The following is a 20,666-nucleotide window of genomic DNA, read 5'->3' on the forward strand; positions in this document are numbered from 1 at the left end:
TCATCTGAAAATTTCTTTTATTGAGAATTTTCCGTAATTACAATCCTTATTCGGCTAAGTGTGAAATTCGTTGATTATACATAAGTGTGATTCAGTCATCAGGGACGAATACTTCGGGCGGAAGCCAGTTGCTTTTTCTCAATGGAATACCCGACAAAAGTTGATCCACAGGTTTCCTCGTATCGTAGAGACTCGGCGCTTGGAAGATGATAGCCATGGTGCCCCCGATACAGGCAAGAGTGAAAATCCATAGAAAAAATCTGTCCAAAACCATTGCAACGAACTTCCAATCCTCGATCACCTGGAAACGCGAAGGAGAAAAAACATCGTGAGTACACTCGCGTAGTAATTGCCGAGACGCTGTCTGAAAAGGCAGAGAAAGTAAACAAATAAAAGTTAAGTCATTACTTTGACTCTTAATTACAAATTATATCAAAGTCCGGCGAGTCAACTTCAATTAACTCGCCGTCCCTTATTTATTCTCTCTATATTTTTGCGAATTCGACTCTCCGATATGAAAGGGAAGACGCGGGAGGAAGGGAGAGCGGAATTTGACGAGGGATTTCGCGCTAACGAAAGGCCCCAAGGTGCAATCCGTTGAAAATATCGCGAATCCCAACCGCTACGGTGCATCTCGCACATGCTGATAGAAGCCCATCCGCTATTCCGACCCGGTGAAGCGTCACCGCGTGTCTGCCGCTAGTTTCCTGGAGCGCGACGCGCTTGACTTGGGACATGATATACGATGTCGAGCGTGTCCTCTGTACGTACGTACGTACGTACGTACATTACGTGGCTACGCATACTCCTGCCACGCAGTATACCTCTTCGGTTCATCCCGTTTTCAAACTCGGATCATCAGACCTGGCTGACGAGAGGCGCTCTGAGAGGCTCTGCGACGACACGAGCAACAAAGTACGTACACATGTTATATTTACGTAGTTAGTGCGAAGGTGTCACGCCGGGAATAATACAGTCGAATAGTTGTAGTGGAGAGCTGTTGGCTGGTCGCGACAGTGAAATTTATAATTAATGTTAGAAGTGTTAATATCGTCCAACGAGGGTATGATTCTTCGTCAGTTCGTTGGACTAATGCATCCTCGTTATCAAGGTAATGCGTTAAACTATCTCGTCGAAATACGTATTGCAGATTCATACGGGGTAGTGGAACGGATATTCGACCGAAACGAGACAATTTTGTAACGGGAATAACGATTTAACCGGTCAACGAATCCTGACAATTTTCACCGTTGTCGAAAACTACACGATCTACACTTAAATTCAAGGTTTATTCTACTTTTCAAATTCTCAGCAGTTTGATGAAAGTTTCATTCTTCCGCGTCTCCGATGTAGGGAGTACGCATAATATATACGCATTCTAATTTCTTAGAGCGTTCAGTTTTTATCAACGAATAAAAATTCTCCGATATTTCAGCACACACTGTAGAAAATCGGAGATCAACGCAAGTTCTAACGAAGCCCAGTTGAAATATCACGCGCAATTTGGTTTCGTAGTTAGAACGTGACGTCAGTAATCAATCCTCACACGAGTTAGCACGTGCAGATGTTTATCATCTTCGTACGTATGTACAGGTACCGTGTATAATACCGTGTATCATGAACCAACATAGGCAGGGATGAAATGAGCTGGTATATCTAAAGTGATAGTCATTACGTTAACACGCGTTAATAACCTCCTGAATAAACAGCACAACAGGAAAGTTTCGAATGTACCTGACAGGTAATTTATTATCCCTATTAAAAGCTGAAAACTTTCGGACCTTCGCAACCGCGTGTAGGACGAACATTTTAATAAATGAAGTTCAATTGAAATTGGGTAAAAAAAAAAAAAAAAATACAAAATACAAAATACAAAATAATTATTGCCGCGCTCCTTCGATTTTTCGCGCGGCCAGGAAAAAACATTAAAAGAGAGGTTCGTGGCTTTTCATTTTTAATCTTATTTTCGTTAATTATCGGAAATGATATACTCACTTCGTTATCTTTGTCGGCGTCCTTGATATGCTGTGCGATGAACCGGACACCTTGGAGCGCGGATATGACGTCAGGAGACAGGTGTCGTGGCATCGTATTCTCGCTGTCAGTTACTACGAAAAAGAACATGTAGACGGTTCAGTTTTTCTTTTTATTTGTTTTTTTCATCCAAGTCTCGTCAAACTAGTGTACTCGGTATATCCTATATCATATCGTGCATCTCATTTGCGATGATTTCCTACTACGACTTTTTCCACGGACCAAGGTTTTTTTGACTGCAATGCGATGTTCACTGTCGAGAAATATTCTGGGGAGTAAAGTGTTTTTTTTTAGCCGATCGTCGGTTCGAAATTCTTTTTTCTTTCTTTTCACAGTTGCTTTTCTTTCATCGATTTCACGACCCCCCGAAGGCCAACACTTTAGAGCCCTCCGGGGATCGTGATCCTCGATCCCATTCGATTCGCTATTCGCGGCGCTATTTAAATTTGTTGAACAAGTATTGGCCCTTATCCGAGTCCTTCAACAGCCCTACTCGACCTCTTCACTCCGAGTGGTGCCAAGTCAAGGGTTAACTTTTTCTTTCGTTCATTAGATCGGAATCCCTCTGCCACTTTTGAAGTTCACCTGCACCCTAAATCCCTCGCCATATCTAAAAATATCAGCCGGAGATATTTTAGGGAAACTTGGAACGCGAGAGGGCCTAGCAAAAGCTGATGAAATATTGAAATTACGTACAACCTGACCCGTAATATTTTTATTACAAACCTTATCCTCTCATACATTTATCGTTCTCCTTATCCCACAATTATTTATTCAAAACCCCAGAAAGCTATGGCTATTATGTAGGGACGACTCTGAGGGATAAAACTTTTTCCGGGGCAATCTCGAGTTGGCTCACAGAGGTAATTTACGCCTTTTTAAAAAATCCAAAGTACAAACAGTCGACTCGTTAAATAGATGCACGGGTCGTGCGCAAGGCGATACACGTCAATGATCGAATAAGTAAACATAGAAATGAGGGGATGACGTTAGGAGAGACGTCGTTGGTGTGGAAATTGAGTTCATGGCCTATCTCTGAGTCTGAAGGTATTCGGGCATCGACCCACGTCCATTTCCCATCACCTTTTCTCGCAATACCGGGATACCACTTCGAAGAACCTTTTACGGCAGATGTAGGGGTGACCATACTGACCCACGGGAGTCGTTTTGGGTTGTGGTTGGATTTCGAACAAGAAGGTTTAGGTTTTAATACGTGAGGAGTTTTTTTTCGCTAGTCCGCTTCCAGACATTGTCGACAGAGAGGCGACGTAGACGCTTTGTTAAAATGCCAGAAAAATATCGTACCCCAGAGGCCTGAAGAAAGTCGTTACTGTATTTTCTGCAGACTACGTTCTCCCAACTTTAGGCGCCAAAAATTCTATTCCAAGACGTTTTCCAGCATTTCATCCGTAATACATATGGAATGCTTCTATTTGTATAATTTTTATTCTACCCCTTGAAAATTCACAAACCTATATCACATCCTGATCAGAATTTCTCGAGACAAAAAGTCAAGCGTGACCCAAAGTCGAGATGAAAAAAACACTCGAAGCGGTGAGTTACTTTGAAAATTTTTCTTATCAAAAATAATTGATCAGTCGCAGAATGCAAGAAACAGTGAAAGTTTTTCGCATACGATTGCACCGTCTGGTCCACTCGTAAGAATCCAACGCACATTCATTCCCGGGACGATCGAGTTATCGACGATAGTATTTCGAGAGGTGGTTTCGACGCGTTTTGGCGAAAAGTTTGCCAGACGCATCGTGCGCGGCCGTTAATTAAATAGGACATGGAGAATAATTGGGTATGGGAGAACTGCAACGACTATTCAAGAAATTCCTGTTTATATAATCAACGGAATATAGAGAGAGATGGTCGGACTAGGACTGCGGCACGTATATTTTATTGTTAGTCGTAGATTACGGTGACATCGCGCCGGGGGTTGCCAGCGAAGTGGCGAAGGGGGTCGGGGCCGCGGGGCCGCGGGACGAGGTAAATTAAAGGTATTCGCACACCGTCGAAATTCCGCACACAAATAGAAGTGGGTGGTTCGTATACGATGCTAATTCAATTCGCATTCATTGTTTTGCCAAGTACACACGCGGTCGCATTGTAAATAATGAATGAAACTCAATGTTATTTCGAGCCCCCTCGAAAATGCGATTATGCGAGCATTGTTTTCACCGTGCCTTTTTGGCCGTGTACCTACTCCATATCCAACATCCAAGAAACAATTAGATAACGAACAAGTACGTATGGAGCGACACGTGACCAACGAAAGAACAACGCGCTGCAAATTTTACCGAAACCAATTCCAATTAGTTAACGCATTATTTGCACATGCACAGAGGGTGTCGCGTGAACCGCGTGAACTGTGATAAATCCAATATCCGAGAAATTAGCGACGATAAATGTACATGCGAAGTAACGGAGCGTTGCTCGTGTTGAGAAATAAAATTTTTCGAGCTTACCGGAAGCATGAGGGGCATGTCGACCCTCGTCTTCGAGGGCGTTCTTGTAGGCAGCGGCTACGCTCTCAAAACCCTCCGGGCTACCCTTCAGTTCCGAAGGATAGTCGCTGATGCTATCGCGAAAGCTGAAAGCAAACAACGCAAACTTACAAAATGATACAAAGTTGGATGAGCGATGTAACAATAGGTTACCGACTGCACACAACCCGGCCATGCACCAGTACCCAATTTGTCAGGATTGCCTTCGATGATAAATGTTGTTTGACGAAGATCAACAAACTCGAGTCTAGGCTGGTTTACCGGAGCCAAAGAAAACTTGTCAGACGTAGAACGAACGCCATCCAAAATCTGAGATTGATGGAACGGTCCCCCCGCCTGCACTCGCGATTAACCCTTTTTAGTAAAATTATATCACCGAAAACTACACGACTCCGCGCTGGAAATGGAATCAGAATATATTTCACCTCAAGTTATGAGAAATTCTGTTACCCTTCTCGTCTCGTCTTATCTCAGAAACTGATGGCAGGTAGTTTTTCAATGGACTCGATTAAGTTAACTACCTCGCGTAGGATATCGTTATTTCTATGGAACTGGGCACACACGCGTGAGTCCGTATAATTCGAATAGGGTCGAAAAGATCAACACTTGAACCCTGCGGGGATGAAGCTAAAAATGATGATAATAATAATAATAATAATAGAATAGAAAGGCTTAAGAATATGCCCGAATCCCTTTCACCCCTGTGAGTATTCGGCAGAGTGTTGAGAATCGATGCCTCGAGTAAACTCAACTGGCTCGTAGCGATAGAGAAAAGACAGCGGACCTGACAGATGACTGGGGAAGTATTTCCCAGAAGAAAACCCTCGGGGCTCACTTCAGTCCTCGGGATTTGGTAGTTCGAACTTTGCGCGGGGGAAATAACGGCAAATGAACAGAATCTATATTGTACCAATCAGCTACGCTGTTTTCCCCGCTACTATTCCAGCTGGTTTAACCTCGTGGGACAATTTGTCTAGCCCTTCGCAACGTTCGTTTTACTCTGAGGAACGTTTCGTCATCTCTATTGCCCAGAAAATTTTCACCCTTTTCACCGATTTGAAATTTTAGTTTAAAAAGTGTATGGCAGATCATCGGAAGCGAAACTTTTCTGGATAGGTATTTCAAGAGGCCACAAAGAAAATTCTGAAAGCGCGAAGGTATGGTATACGATTTAAAATTCAACTTGGTCGTCCTTGACTCGTGTCGAATATTTCCGTTTTAAATATTCAACGTTGAATTATACCCCTGGATCAGTATGTATTTTATAATTAGAGACTAGAGAGCAAAAGGAGGAAGAGAGCCGAGGGACCTCATCCTCGCTGATTAACCACCAGGGTTTCAAATTTCGTTTCAAAGATATGGAAATTTCGTCACCTCTGATCCGGATATATCTTACGCACGTTCGCGGCGATAACATCACCGCTATACCTGTATACGCGTACATGCAAAGCATTCGGGGTGTAGCTTTTGACGTAGGACCACGATACGGATTCCGCGCGCTACGCGACTTCCGCCCTGACTATGTATATAATTTCCTGCACTTAATTTCTCCGAAAATCCTCCGCTTCGTAATCCGCTGGTTTAAGCCGGAAGCTGTAAACGCCACAAGTACGAAAACACGGTCGACTCACAATTATACCAGTTGCGGGGCACACCTGATGGATCGGGGTTTTTTTTTCAAATCTTCTTACCTGAAATCGATTTCGTTGGTGTAGCCGTTATCCAAGTAAGTGTCGTCGTACTCGGGTGTAGAGTAAGGCGTGCGTCGCATCATTAGAACCCGAGGCATCCAATTTAAAAAAACTCGTTGAACCCACGGAGACATGTTGTGCGTGGAAGGCGACCTACGGGAGAACGCATGCGGTGAAATAAAATAATGCGTGGATTTATCATGTTTTCGCGAATACGATGTTCATTCGTCATTGTGCGGATAACAAATTTTACGGAGTCTTTATTCGTTTTTTGACGCAGTGTAGCCAGATTATCCGATATGGGGACAGCCGCGAATAAAATACCTCATAATATCCTCCTCGCTCCGTCCGTTTCTTTTTTTTTTTTTTTCTTTTTTTTTTTATTCTTGCAAGGTGGTACCGGATATACCGTAGAGCGTGTACGCTGGTATAATTTTCCGTAAAACTTTGAATATTATTTCTCGGGAACGGGCAAAGTGCTCAAAACGTTTGATAAGCTTAAGTAGGAGAGTAGATATATCTGAGCGACATTGAATAGAGAAAAAGTTCTTTATTTATTAAACTAGTTTGTCTGTGCCGCCCCTTCCGTTACATTACTTCGAGAGAAGATTCATTACATTTTAACCGTTCTCAAAAGTTGAGCACACTTTTTTTTTTTTTCATTTTGAATAACCCCTACCTGCATCCCCTTGAAGGACTAAAAATGTGTACATATATATATATGTATATACTGAATTCCGTTACGAGTACGGCTTTCTCAGTACTCCTACAGAAATTCTCTCTAGTGGCGATATCCCGGCGAATTACGGGGGGCATTCCGCTTCTCCGAAATACGCTGTAAGGTTTTTACGATATTTATAATCGATAGGCGCGTTTGGGACTCATCGCTAACTAAGGGACTTCGTTAATTCTTAGCTAGGTAAAAAGGGCACCTCATCGACCCGCGAGCTGAATTTGCAATTTTTTCTTTTTCCTTTCTGGGGCCAATAGAACAACCGTATACCTATTAGACACCACGCCCCACGCGCCCGTCGATTCCCTGGTTCACCGTATCAGCTGGTTTTGGTTCTGGTGCGCCAACCTCGCGGTACGCCATCCCAACGCCAGGTCAAGCGCGAACTATTAACCGCCCTCAAATTTACAACTCCGCAAAGGATCACCGCCGCCGCCGCCGCCGCTCCTCCCACCAACCCCCTTCGGGTTTCGCAAAATCCGCGATTCCCAGTCATCCCGTATCCCGCGGTACTACTTTCCGGTCTCCGCCATCTTATTTCCGTCACACCTACCCCCGATATCCCGTCATCTGATGGCTAATCCGATGAAGTATAACGGAAAAGAGTCAGCGCTCTGATTATCTCGTTCTGCAAGCATCGATATTTTTCCCTCATCAAAACCACCGAGTCGTTTGAATGAGACTTTCCACCGTTTATACCCAAAACACCTTTTTCAACGCGAACGTCTCTCGGTGAACGTGAAGTGAAAGTGTCCGAATGAAATTATTCCGAGGTGAATATGGTCGATTCGCACAGCTGATTGTATATTCAGCGTCGTAGATAACGCGAGGGGATGATTACCGATTGTAAGCGAGCGTCTTAAAGCTGAGGTACTCGCCTCATCTATGCGGCCATTCGAGGAGCGCACGCTGCCCAATGGATGATAAATTACTGGCGATAAAGTGTATTGAGTAATCCCGCGGGACTCGTAAGAACAACCTGGATCCCGGCTGGGCTCATACCGGTTCTCCGGTTGGCTAACGTCGCGGATTTATATGTACGTATAGTATAATACGGCAGGGGAAAGATCGCAAGAAAATCCCATACTCTAGAATCCAGGACTCCGCGATTCCACGCCCAATCTTACGCTGCACTCTCCGGTTCCCTGATTTACCACAAGACGTAAAATCTCAGGTCGGTTTAAAGGGCTTAGACGGTCCGTGACTTTCGCAAAGTCACGATACCAACTGTAACGTGGCGTTTTCAGCCCCGTTACTACGGCACCTACCGCCATGGATGCACACGTGCATTTTGCAATTAAGTTGTTGAGTGATACGTTCGCTGTGAGTCTTGGTGATTCTGTATGATATGATTTGTAATTTATTTGAGTAACTCGTTACTCCTTAGTTCAGTAAATTGTTCCGTATTTCGTTTTTCGTTTTCCCGTTGGGCTGGATCGCAGGTTTCCTCGGTGAAAACCCGCCTAAGGTAAACAAAAACCTAGCGTCGTAGTACATACAATTCTCTTCCGTATGATATACATATCAAATGAATAAGACCTTGGAATAAAACCAAGGTGAGTTCAAATTACTGTCAACGTACCAACTATTCAAAGTGCGCTAGGGGTTACGTTATCCCCCGATAAAATGTAGCGAATCGTTTCGCGTAGTAAAGTTTATACAGCTCTGCTGTTATGGCGACAATAACGATATGAGATTGTGGACGAGGGGGATAACTGAACACAGAGGTAAATTATACGGTGAAAGTTAATGATTATTTCACTTCATCGCCGATAGCTGTCCGCATTACAATCAGACCCGCCGATATTTCATTTTCTCACTGCATAACCGTATATTCGGCGAAGCTTCTGCTTCGTAAACTTTAAGGGTAAAAGATAGGGGTTATAGTATGTACTTAGTTATGATTTTGGAAAAATCTCTTTGGTCGTTTTCAGTGATGAAACTTTACTACCCTGGGATCCCGTCGTAGTAAACCTTTGTGGCTGACCCACAACGGACCTGCGGGTGAGGCGTCTGGAGTAAACGACGTGCCAATGATTTTGTCATTCGTTGAATTAAACCGTTTCGCCGGTGCTATCATCTGAACCTGTAAGGTATTCGATCCTCTCCGATGTTCGCAGCAATGATTTTCTCATCGTTGTCGACCGTGGTGATCATTATTCTTATCGGGCACGTAAATCTGCGTCGTGAAAGTAAATAAAAAGAATCGAAGAAATTGATGAGAACGTAATTAGCGGGCTGAGAAAATCAGTGGATGATTATAAACTAGCCGTAAATACGAAACACGAAGATATCTGCCCTGTGAGCTGAGCTATTTTGCTGGCGAGCAACAATTCTCAATCGATGAAATAACTTGGAAATTCCTGGCGTGAATTCAGCAGAGAATGTGTATCAAAACGACTATGAATTTATGGAATTTTTCTTTACACCGAAATACGCGCTGATCGCCTCGGTGTAGGTAAAATGAACGTTACAAATTTTACATAAAATTTTTGGAAACACATTCAATCGCTCGCCATTGAACTAATGGTAATGCTAAGAATCTCACAACTCCCAGATGCGAAATCACGATATACAAAAAAGTCGAGAATCATTCGAATTTTTTTTCTCGACTGCAATTCGCGCGCAATTTATTCCAGAACGATACAAATCACTGGCGAAGTTCAAGCGTAAGAGACCCGGAATCACGTTGATTAACCCAATGGGATATAGATCAAACGGTGAGAAAAATTTTTGTTCGATCTCTGCAGATACGTCGATGGATTTTCAGGATGTTCAGACACCACTAACCGGTTGGGCTTACCCACGATTAACGAAGGGGTGAATAACACCCTTTCCTACTCGGCCTTCGCTATCCTAACCACCACCACCCCCCCCCCCCCCCCCCTGCTCTATAGGCTCCGCCCCTCGCCCCTCGCCTTCTCGCCCCGCGAAAGCCCGTCTGACCACCCTTGGTCCTAACAGGAACCTACGTCATCTGCAAGCAACCCCTTTCATCCTCGTAAAGTCGTGATTTACAGGACTATCGATAGCTATATAACACCCGAAATACCCGGCCTATATCGCACCGTATCAGCAATTTCAAGCTCATCCTCTTATCCGCACACCCCGAAAATATTCCATCGCAATATTTCTTTAGGGCTTCGCGTATAGCCGTGACGCACCCTGATGTGGAAATCGTAAGCTGCCCACGAACCGCGACAAATTATCCGATCGGAATTGATAGAGCTTAGTCGAAAATTGCTTAGAATTTAGTAACGTAGGGGTCCTATAAGACGTTTCTTCGGTAGCAATTTCATGTTTTAGGTATTTTCAAATTTTTCATCACTCGTAACCTGAGAAAATGTTAAACAAGGAGGGAACACATTAGGTACTGTCGTTTAGCTAGACCAAAATTGATGGATTATTGCAACGACAAAAAAGTCAGCGTTTCTGATTCAATTGTTCGTGACTGGAGGGTGAAATCGACTAATCCCCGATTGATCTTTTCATCAATCTGCGGTATGAAATAATGGTACGTGATCCTTCAATTTTCCAGATAAAAGTTAAAATACCTTCTAAGACGCGAAAAAGTGTAAAACCATTGTAAAAGAGTAACGCGCGAACCGAAAGCTCACGGTTATTGCATAATTCATTATTTTAGACAACCCGCTGTATTCTCTTCATCTATCATCTATCTCTCCCGGTAGTCGGACTGGGCTGTAAACTTCGCTTCGCGATGTCTGATTTACAAGGGTTGATATTTAAGGTGCTTCATGTATATTTTCAATATTCATAATTATACTTATGTAACGTCATGTCCGTCGAAAGAATAATTGATCGACTCGTCATTCGTGAAAATAAAGGAAGAGAGACCATTCGTAATCACGACTCTCAACTCCAACGGTGATATTTGTAAGATAAGTAAACTCACCTGAAGTGAACGTTGAGTACGCATACGGTAACCCAGATTGACAGGGTGACGAGTATCATCGTGAAAAGCAAGTACTTTCCGAGCAAAGGTACGGCCAGGGATGTTGGTGGAATAATTTCGGCGAGAAGGAGAAAGAACACCGTCAGCGAGAGTAAGATAGAAGCGCAGAGGGCAACCTGCGCATACGAAAGGTATTTTTAAATTCGACACGTTCGCACAGCGCACAGATCGCTCTCTTTTCGAACGGTTATTGGTGACACGTGCCTTTTCCCCGGAGTCGCTGGGAAGGTAGAATACGAGGACGGTCAGGAACGTGATCCCAACGCATGGAATTATCAGATTGACGGTGTAAAAAAGGGTTTTTCTTCTCATGGTAATGTTGAAGGTAATATCTGTAACAGAATCGCAAGGATAAAGTTTAACGGAAATAACGATGAGGTGAAAAGTTGAAATGTTCAAGTAACGCGGCTAATGGACATCTTCTCAGGGGTTCTAATTACGCCTGACCCCCATTAATCCATCAAACGATTCTGGCGCACATGTAGGTGGGACGGAGACACGCGCGATCAGCTACGTCAGTATTAATGCTTGTTCCGAACTGATCAGCCCACTCCGCAAATGGTATGACATTATTCAGTCTAATAACTTGATCGTTACATCGGACAATAGGATGGGCAAATACTATCTAGCTACTACCTCGTAATGTACCTACCCGCCGCTGCTACATTGTCGCTCTAGAGATTGATCGGAGTTAAATAGGCGCCTCTGCCTAGACGACGTAGGTCATTTGGCGGAAGGGTCTTACCATCGAGTAGGTCAGCGAACAATACCATATTTGTATGATCACCCGGAATCGATAACCATATTCATCCCAAGCCCCACGAGGCAGGTCATGTTTCGCACTAACCAACCGACTACGTGGGAACCGATGGATATTGCAACTTAATTTATGGCTCATATTCAATCTGGATGGTTTGATGACCGCCTTGCGTTCGGCTGATACCGATAAACTCGCCTATCGAAATTTGAAAGAGATCTGTGAGCCGGACGTTACAAAATGGTCTTCTGGTCTATGTGAACGTACAGTTGACTTATTGTTAATCATATTCCCTTTGTTTGATACCTCGATCGCTTTGGAGTTAAATATTCTCTGATAAGGGATTGTTCTCATTGGAGAAGTTTGACCGAGAAACCAGCATTACCGACCCTTCTCGGGACTTGAAAAAAGAAAAACACCCAACGTGGAATACCAACCGGAGTAGGGTTCGGTACAGCAGGGGTAGTATTCTTCGTTACGAGCTGCCGGTACTTCCAGAATGTCCCATTCTACCGACAGGTAAAACTCGCTAAGATCGATACCAACGTGAACCAAATTACTGCCGGAAACCTGCTCCATGTGTTTCAAATCCACCTGACAACAAATTAATTTTCTCAATGTGGTAATAATTAAAAAATGATTTGAAACAACGATCTCTTCAAAGGGCGTTCGAGTCTGCCCGCAATAGGCAAACTCACCTGCGCTCCGTTGTAGGTCCAAGAACCAAATTTCATGATACAGGATTGCTCGTCGAAAGGGAAATATTCGACGTTGATCTCACAGGAAGACTTGTAAATGGCTGGTGGTTTCCAAAAGACTTCGCCGGTGTACTTCAGAGTTGCCTTGGTCATTAGGGTTACTTCATAATTTCCATCTGCACTAGAATTCAGTACATTAACGAATGGCGTGCATCCCTTTCAAGTTCTCAGCTCAACGAAATGAGAACTTTCGCCCGGTATTACCCCTTCCTCTCAATTAGAGAATTTGTTATTGATGCTTACTTATTATAAAGCACGATATCGGGTAGCCAGATATTTTCCGAAGGTACGTAGAGCATTTCAACTCCACCGTATTCCTCTGGATCCCATCGTAGCTTGTAGTCAAACCATTTCTGCATAAAATTAAAGTACATTCTATTAAGAAGTTTGATAAAGGATTTCAATGCCATTTCGAAAAGTATTAATAGCGAATACAGAGTGAAGATGATTGGATTTCTCATTTTTACATGAATTCACCTCACCTGTTCAACCCATACGTTTGTGGTCATCACCTGATTCTTTAGGTTCTGCAACAAACAATTAGGCGTTCATCAGGTATTGCTGTGAAATTTGTCAACCGGTAGATCTAGGAGTGAACTGCATTGCATGAAGAAAGTAATCACCATTTCTATAAGCTGTGACAACTTCAGGCCAAGCCACACGGTGAGTGTTTCGGTGTTATTGATGACGGGTCGAATAAGCCTGTTGTAATTCGACAACAAATCATCGTACAGCCGCTTCGTGTCAGGATTTGCCTCGAAAGTCTTTATCACCGATTTGCCTGTAACAGAAAATCAAACATCGATTACGTTCACGAATTTTATAAATGACGAGAATCGAGAATCGCGTGCAAAAAATACGAGGGCGAAAATAGAAGAATTTTTCCCGATTGTAAGGGCATTGCGAGATTCTAAATTAGCTATTCAATTACTACTGTTATTCTAATTGAATAACTGGGCAAACGATATCGCGCAACGCGTTTACCGAAGTAAACGAATAATATTCATAGAGATGGGTGATGATGATGTTTGAACGATGATCAGGTAAATGAGCTACCTGATTCGGTGTGAATTTGAAGTAAAATAAAATCTGGTCAACGTATCACTCACCGCTGGTTGTACTAAGGATGCCGAAAAATATTATCAGCAGTCTTCCTTTCATCTTGAAAATCCAACAGACGATAATCACGAGAGCATTGTGAGTTGAGACGGTGAGACGACAGCCATTAGGGGCGCAGCATCCCTCCGAAACGCAAGGTCGATAGCCAACACTGGCGCCGCAAAACTTGCGAACCGACAAACCACCCTCTTGCCTCTTCGGGGCTTCAATTTGCAGCACATGCGCTGCAGGCGCTCTCAATTGTTGCAAGAAATTTCGAATAACTACCGTGTTTCAAAACATGTGCGTTTTACTGCAGTACAGATTGGGGTTGCTACGCCACCTACGCTCATCAATCGGCCAAAATAACAAAAAATTGAGACGTACTAATCAATCGTCACAATCCAATTTGCGTGAAAACGTTTTGCCGTGACTTTAAAAAGAGAAATAAAAACTGAGAGATTTCTACGATTTTTTCCGCCGTTCGTTCAATTCATCAAGGGAGTCCGAAAGTGATCACTATTATTGCAAATACTTTCCTAAACAAAAAAAAAAAAGACGACGATTTCATTAGTCTAAAAATAGTCCGTCGCTTAAGCGATTCGGATGCAAGAAATTAATCTTTTCCAAATCGTTTACGCGACTATATAGCTTTCAATATATCTTGAGTTTAGTAATCCAAATGTACTAGCTAAATTGATCTACCTGCTAAAATGATCGAGTTAGTGCTCATTTATCCGCCCCAGAAGCGAAAATTGAAATAACTCGATAGATTTTGTTTGCAGCTCAGGTTGGTCGACGGGTTTGTGTTTCAAATTCCGAAACATGATTGGAAACAGTCGTTCAAACGAATCAAAGACCGTTCAAGACTCAGCTCTAAAAATTGCAAAAATCTAAAGGTTGTAGCATACGGTTTTTTTCTTTTTTCTCTTTCGGACCAAAAATTAAAATCATTCGTATTTTGTATTCGGATGGGTTCAACTCGCAATAATTCAGCTACCCTGTCAAACGACGTCTTCAAAAATGACATCACGTCGAAAGAGATTCAATAACGTCCTGACGAATTCGAATAAATAATTTTTATTTCGGATATATACAGAGGAGGTATAGACATTAGGATAAAATTCATCGTAGAATCAGAGGATCTATCGTGACATTCCAAAACGTAGAGAACGGTTGCGGGCCACGAGAAGACGCTTCTTCGTCAACAGGGACAGCAGTTCACCAGCTGTCAGGGCAGGCTTCGAAGCTGCTGAAAATTAACGAAAAATCACCAGTTATACTCGCACATTTAAAGGCAGCTATACATATAGAACCTCGCGTACGTGTTCATAAAATTAGATGCTCTGTGCGCGCGTATATAATAAGCGTTGATATTGTTTATAAAAGCTCGAGAACGCGAAGCGGTATGCAATTATACGATACTGCGACATTTCTTTTGAAATTTCCTGAGACGTAAGGATGTTATTGAAAATTTTGCGGCCCACCAAATCCCTGTGCGTATATACCGGGATTTTTTAATATGGGCGCAAAATAGCTGAAATACGCGCATAATGGCGTCAGTTTTTTTTGACATGATCCATACACCTACCCCGAACAGAGGCCTGTATACTTATTGTTAGCTATAGCCAGCTATTCCGTATATCCCGCCCACGAGCGTTTTTATACGGGAATGATTATCGCCGAACAACGAGAAAATTTCGATATCATGCGGAAACTGGAATACTTCGATCGTTCGTTGTACGTCATGAGTTATCGAAAACCTCACTGTTGGTTCCCTTCCATTTTGGCTACTCAAGTGCCCATGATGTTTTGCTAGAATTAGAAACTTGGCGAGAAACTGCGACGTCACGCGTATCCCATAATTTTTTGTTCAGCGATAGAAGAAAACAACGTGTCCAAAGACGTGAATATTACGCTAACAAGACTCGAGGAACGACATTAGCGAGAAATCATTTTACAAAATTTTGATTACATTCGTATACCCTAGAAATATTGCACCCCTCGAAAGTCAAACGCAGATGTACTATATCGGATTGAAGGCCAATGGTAGTAATTAATGGATCGATTGATTGCTTACCATGTTCGTTTCGATAGGAAATTTCTCGTGGCATTGAGAAGGAGACGCGGGTATCAGGGGGGTTGACTCCTCGAAAACGGGCTACCGGATGATACGGCAAGTATCGTTTCGTCGATGGTCTCGAAGGGGGAGAGCTGGGCCACATCCTGAGCATAAATCGGCCAGTCGGTGATTCTTGGAGCCGTTTAACGATCACTTCCTCCGTTGGAACTTCCCAGATGATTTGTGGTGGTGACTCTGCAAAGCAGCAACGGAGTGAAAAAAGGTAAAATCTCGTTCGATTCTTTACACATTGGAGATCAATTTTACCTTGAAACTAAACTCACTCAGTTGTAACGTAATGTCAAATTTCATCAACGACGTAATTAGAATTTCAAGTTTGGCGTTTTCTTAAACATAGACGAGTGGGGTAGTTAGGAGTGGTATTTTCCATTTGTCCCGTCAAAACTATGATTCTTTGGGTTCTTGAAATTTTCGGTTGTATCAATTCAATTGAAAAACCAACGGAACCGAGAATTCCAAAAAATTCTAAAGACATTCCAACATCAAAAGGTTATGGATAGATTACAATCAGACTGAATAAAATATGAGTTATTTCATCTTTCTCTTGGGAAAACATAATATACGGCGTGTCGATCTAATCCTATGGAAATTTTACATTAACGTATAACAGAACAATCGTAATACAACTAGCAGTCCGCTTTCTTGAGAAGAATTCGATTTCACACGTATACTTTGGAGGGATGACTGACGGAAAGTTTTTAGTCCTAACACCTGCAGTTGCCCTTGGTTTACGTGATCTATGAATGAGAACCCAAAAAGTATAAAACTGTATTATAATAATATCTAATCAGTCCGCGAACTCGATCGAGTGGTAAATCGACCTCAACTTCAACTTGTCGGAGACAAATTCGGTGTGAAGGTTGTTTGACATTTTCTGTCAGCGAGAACAATAATATTATATTGCTTTTCGCCCCTGTTAGGAATTTCGAAGAATAAATGATATCGCACGGTTTTCGCCTCGGAAATTCGAACGAGCAATATACACGCGTAAGTTAAAACATGAGACGCCGGAATTCGATTTAAAAATAAAATTTTCACCCATCTCTTTTTCGGTAATCGAGACAGTAGAGCATTTTAACGTACGTTCATGTGAAACATCATACCAGCTTCGCAGGGAGGTAAAGTTTATATCGCAAAAAGCACACAACTGTGCCATAGGTAACAATATGTTTCCTGGATATTACCTACATAGGTACATCCGTCAAGTTTGTGCGCATTTTCAACACAATCCAATTCCAGGAGTGTGGTGTGAAATATTTCTAGCTATTGCGATACACGTGATCGTGAACATTTTGAGCTTAAACTTATACTGTGTTGACCACGTGGTTTGAATCATCATGGAGGAAAAGAGGAGCAGCGTGACTCGTGCCACAAGACGACTCGAGACCCATAAATAATCTCGTAATTTCTCATCCTACACGATATAATGTAAGTATATGTATACGAACTTATACGGCGAACGGATAAATCTCAATAGATCCATCACACTCCGTAATCGCACGCACGCGACCTAAGCTCATATTTTCTCATCGTCTGATCAAAATTTTCGGATGCGAACCGGGTGAAAGATTTTATTGTTTTCAATAATTCGCTTATATATTTGGATTCCAGAAGTAAAGGAATTAATGAAATATAACACCCTATCGCGAAAGAGAGCTATTACAAAAATCTCATGCGCCCGACGAAACCCCATCAAATTTCACTTGTTTCCTTAAAAAATTAAATATTTCGTCGAAACTGAATGAAAAATTAACCCCTGTAGGTGCTAATATTCAAACTGCAAGGGTCAGATTTTAGACCGTCAATTCTACTTGAAATAAGTTAGGTTTTTTGTATCCGTCATGCGATTAGTTTCGTTATAATAGAACCAATTAGATGTGGGAGGAACCTGTTATAGTTTTTGAAAAGAGTCTATAATTATAGAACAAAGGCATTTAATTATTCGGAAAATAACGTACTGAATAATCAGTTGATGGCTGTTGAAACTGAAACTGTGATTTGACAGAAATATCTGCAGTTGAAGGATATAAGTTTCGACTCTTGGTACTTTATGTCTGATAGGGTAGTTTATTTCTCATGTCTCACCGTCAATTAGGTGTAAGAGGTCGTTTGGATTTGGGCACGTATAACGGTATAAGCGGATTCAGCTCCACCGAGAGCCCCACAATCAGACCCTCTAATAACGTGAAACCAAAAGAAGAAAACACCGGGAAATTAAATGAATCCATGGAGATTCAATTACGCGAGATCCGTGACACGTATCAGCTATCGGTTTCCTCGCGTGTTTGATAATGATAGCTAGAACCATCTGAAATGTTGATAGTAATAAAACATTACTGAATTCTGTTTGTCATGCGATACGATTATGAATGCGGTACTCCTTGAAGATCGAATATAGGAAAGTTTTCCAGAGTTCGTACGACTTTGAATTTGATCGGCTGATTATTCAATCTTGAAAAACTAGCCCACGTCTACGTTGCTATACTCTGTACAGTTGAATAATTACACATTCAAGCAATAATAAAATGCAGGAAATAATTAACAACATGATTTGAGTAGGCAAATGCTATGTCATCTGATAATTTACACCGAATGAACGCTAAGTTTGGTCCGATTGAACCGTCTCATCTGCCCTGCATATATCGCACCGCATCACTACAGCTACGACCTACTGCTAACCGTAACAATTATGAAAAAGCTCAAATTACACCGTCCTCTTTTTCACTGGCTGAACGCAATTGAACACGTCAACCACCTCCTCGTGTCACAAAGCAAACAGAAATACTGAGAATGAGAGCGCAACTCTGCAGTGGAGCGCGGACGGACCATCCGCAACGGTATTCAAACTTCACGGGAAATGTGATTTTTTCGTCGATTACTCGACCGAAAAAAATTTGAAAAAAAAAAAACTCCACCATAAATTACCAATGTTGTCGGATGAGAAGAAAAAAAAGGGGAAACTGCTCAAGACAATACTCACCTAGAGGAATATAGTACGGATGCACAAGTTGTACGACGTGACAGACGACGAGAAGTGCCAAAATGTTCTTCATGTTGTGGAGTACGAGATGACCGTAGCCTGAAGATAACTGTCAATAAATGGTAAACAACAAGTGTGTGCAATGTGCTCAAAGTAAAAGACTAGCGGATACTTTTATGATTATATATCTCGACGAAGTTGATTATAAGACAGTCCGCTGAGGAAGAGGACCGGTAAACTTGTGAGTTGATGATACGAAGCGTGGAGGCTGCGAGTGTCTCGCGTGGACCAATATATCGGTGCGTATAGTCTTGGTGAGAGCAGCGCGCGCCGACGTGCACAAAACTGCCCCTCGTAGAATTTTCGCTTCCTTTTTACTCTCTGCAATCCCCCTTCGCAGAAATCTCATCCCTTTTACAATAGGTAATGGTCAAGCTCGGGAGAAAGGAGCTCTTCAAATCATGCTAGACCTCCTTCACACTAAAAGCTTCAGTCAACAGAGTTTTCACCAAGACTCTACTCGCGATATTCTCTACTGATATTTTTTCAAGAGAGGCAATTTACAGGAGAGCCGGCGTGTCTTCGCCATGGGGATATGAATTTTCCACAGCTTAAAAAACCCGATCTTCGGATAGAGAGGGCTCATATTTCAGGATGAAAGGGTGCATTTCGATAGTATTATGGCAAAACACTTTCTATAGTTGCCGGATTATCAGGCTTCATGAAGCTGCAATAGTGAAATCCATCTAGTGTCCGGGAAGAAATAACTGAAACACGCCCCATAAGCTCCGAGCAAAACCCTAAACTTAGAACATGAGAAATGAATTTCAGATGAATTTTCTATTTCATTCATTCAACACTGAAAATATGATTTGTTCGTTTGGTAAATCTAATCAATTATAGATTGTTATTGGTACAGTCCTGCGCTGAGCTTTATCGTTGACACAAATTGCTCCAAGTTGACAAATACTCGAGTGTAAATATGATTCTGTGAACATACCGTAACGATTATACGATATAGTATTAGTCGTTGCAATAACTCAATCGATTCTTGACAGTTTTTCATTACGTAGCTAACTCTATACTCGCCAACATTGACAGGCAACTGCCGAAACACAGTGTTGGCGAGTGATGGTGGTCTACCTATAGGTGATGTGTGGGTGTTCCAACATGTGTGTTCCGACACCCACACATCACCTATAGGTATACCACCAGCCATCTGCTTTTCTTGCGATCATTTGATGGCAACGCCATGATAAGTAGTTGCAGACACATACTCATTTATCCAAGTTCGTTTTCTTATAATTAGCCACTTAGGTTTTTTGCCGTGATAGATTATACCAGGGCGGGTGTTAAAACTGCATGATTTTCACGGACTGCACATGTCAATATTTCAAAGATGATATTGTCTGACTTTTTACCTTGCGAGGGTTGAAGACCCGACGGTCTAAGGTACTAGACACGAGAGAAAAATTCTTTGTAACAGCGCCTGGTTTGTTGAAAGTTATAATTAATCATCTTCGAAGAAATCAAGGGGAGTTGAACGAAATATTATTCAACTTAAAAGACAGCTTCATTAAACTTTCTCTTTCCCTCTTATTGTTAGATCGGTTAGCAATAGCGATATTCTGGAATACAGCAGATTAAGGTTGATTAATTACCCTCTCGGCTATTGCGCGAGGAAAGCTAACTATGCGTTACTTCCGAAGTTGAAGATGTAATCCAAACAACTCAGTTATTCAGCCCACGTGGGTTAAAGTCGCGATAGTACCCATAATTAGACAAGGTGAGAGCAAGCCTCGCAATAACTTGGTACATCTGCTCACTAACGATTTTCACATTTGTGGTACGAATAACGCCTAGGCCGAGTTAGTTCGGATTATTAATGGTCTTCTACTTCTCGAAATCAACACGTCGAGCTAGTAGATTATCTCCAGCTCCCGCGGAACGACCATATTCAACTCAGAATCTCCAAAGTTTTGATCACCT

General features: G+C 42.2%; 2 protein-coding genes across 3 annotated transcripts; both read right to left on the reverse strand.

Moving 5' to 3' along the window:
* Positions 1 to 3: 3 nt before the first annotated feature.
* Positions 4 to 13,739, reverse strand: LOC105683198 (acetylcholine receptor subunit beta-like 2). The gene is made up of 12 exons (XM_012395632.2): positions 13,566 to 13,739; positions 13,080 to 13,237; positions 12,939 to 12,983; positions 12,700 to 12,809; positions 12,397 to 12,577; positions 12,136 to 12,292; positions 11,146 to 11,273; positions 10,882 to 11,057; positions 6,236 to 6,388; positions 4,506 to 4,630; positions 1,996 to 2,108; positions 4 to 301 (listed from the first exon to the last, which is right to left on the reverse strand). Exons 1-12 carry the CDS (start codon positions 13,615 to 13,617, stop codon positions 92 to 94), a joined length of 1,608 nt encoding a protein of 535 aa, XP_012251055.1. The 5' UTR covers positions 13,618 to 13,739; the 3' UTR covers positions 4 to 91.
* Positions 13,740 to 14,618: 879 nt separating this feature from the next.
* Positions 14,619 to 19,486, reverse strand: LOC105683194. 2 transcript variants are annotated; one of them, XM_020850809.3, is made up of 3 exons: positions 18,678 to 19,486; positions 15,635 to 15,871; positions 14,619 to 14,803 (listed from the first exon to the last, which is right to left on the reverse strand). In XM_020850809.3, the coding sequence occupies exons 1-3, from the start codon at positions 18,748 to 18,750 to the stop codon at positions 14,700 to 14,702; spliced, it is 414 nt and encodes a 137-aa protein (XP_020706468.2). In that variant the 5' UTR covers positions 18,751 to 19,486; the 3' UTR covers positions 14,619 to 14,699. The 2 variants fall into 2 exon arrangements, with proteins under 2 accessions (XP_020706468.2, XP_012251051.2); XM_012395628.4 differs by having other exon boundaries at positions 14,619 to 14,806; positions 18,678 to 19,102.
* Between the last annotated feature and the right edge of the window lie 1,180 nt (positions 19,487 to 20,666).

The sequence above is a fragment of the Athalia rosae genome, chromosome 1, assembly GCF_917208135.1.
Source record: "Athalia rosae chromosome 1, iyAthRosa1.1, whole genome shotgun sequence".
Lineage (NCBI taxonomy): Eukaryota > Metazoa > Arthropoda > Insecta > Hymenoptera > Athaliidae > Athalia > Athalia rosae.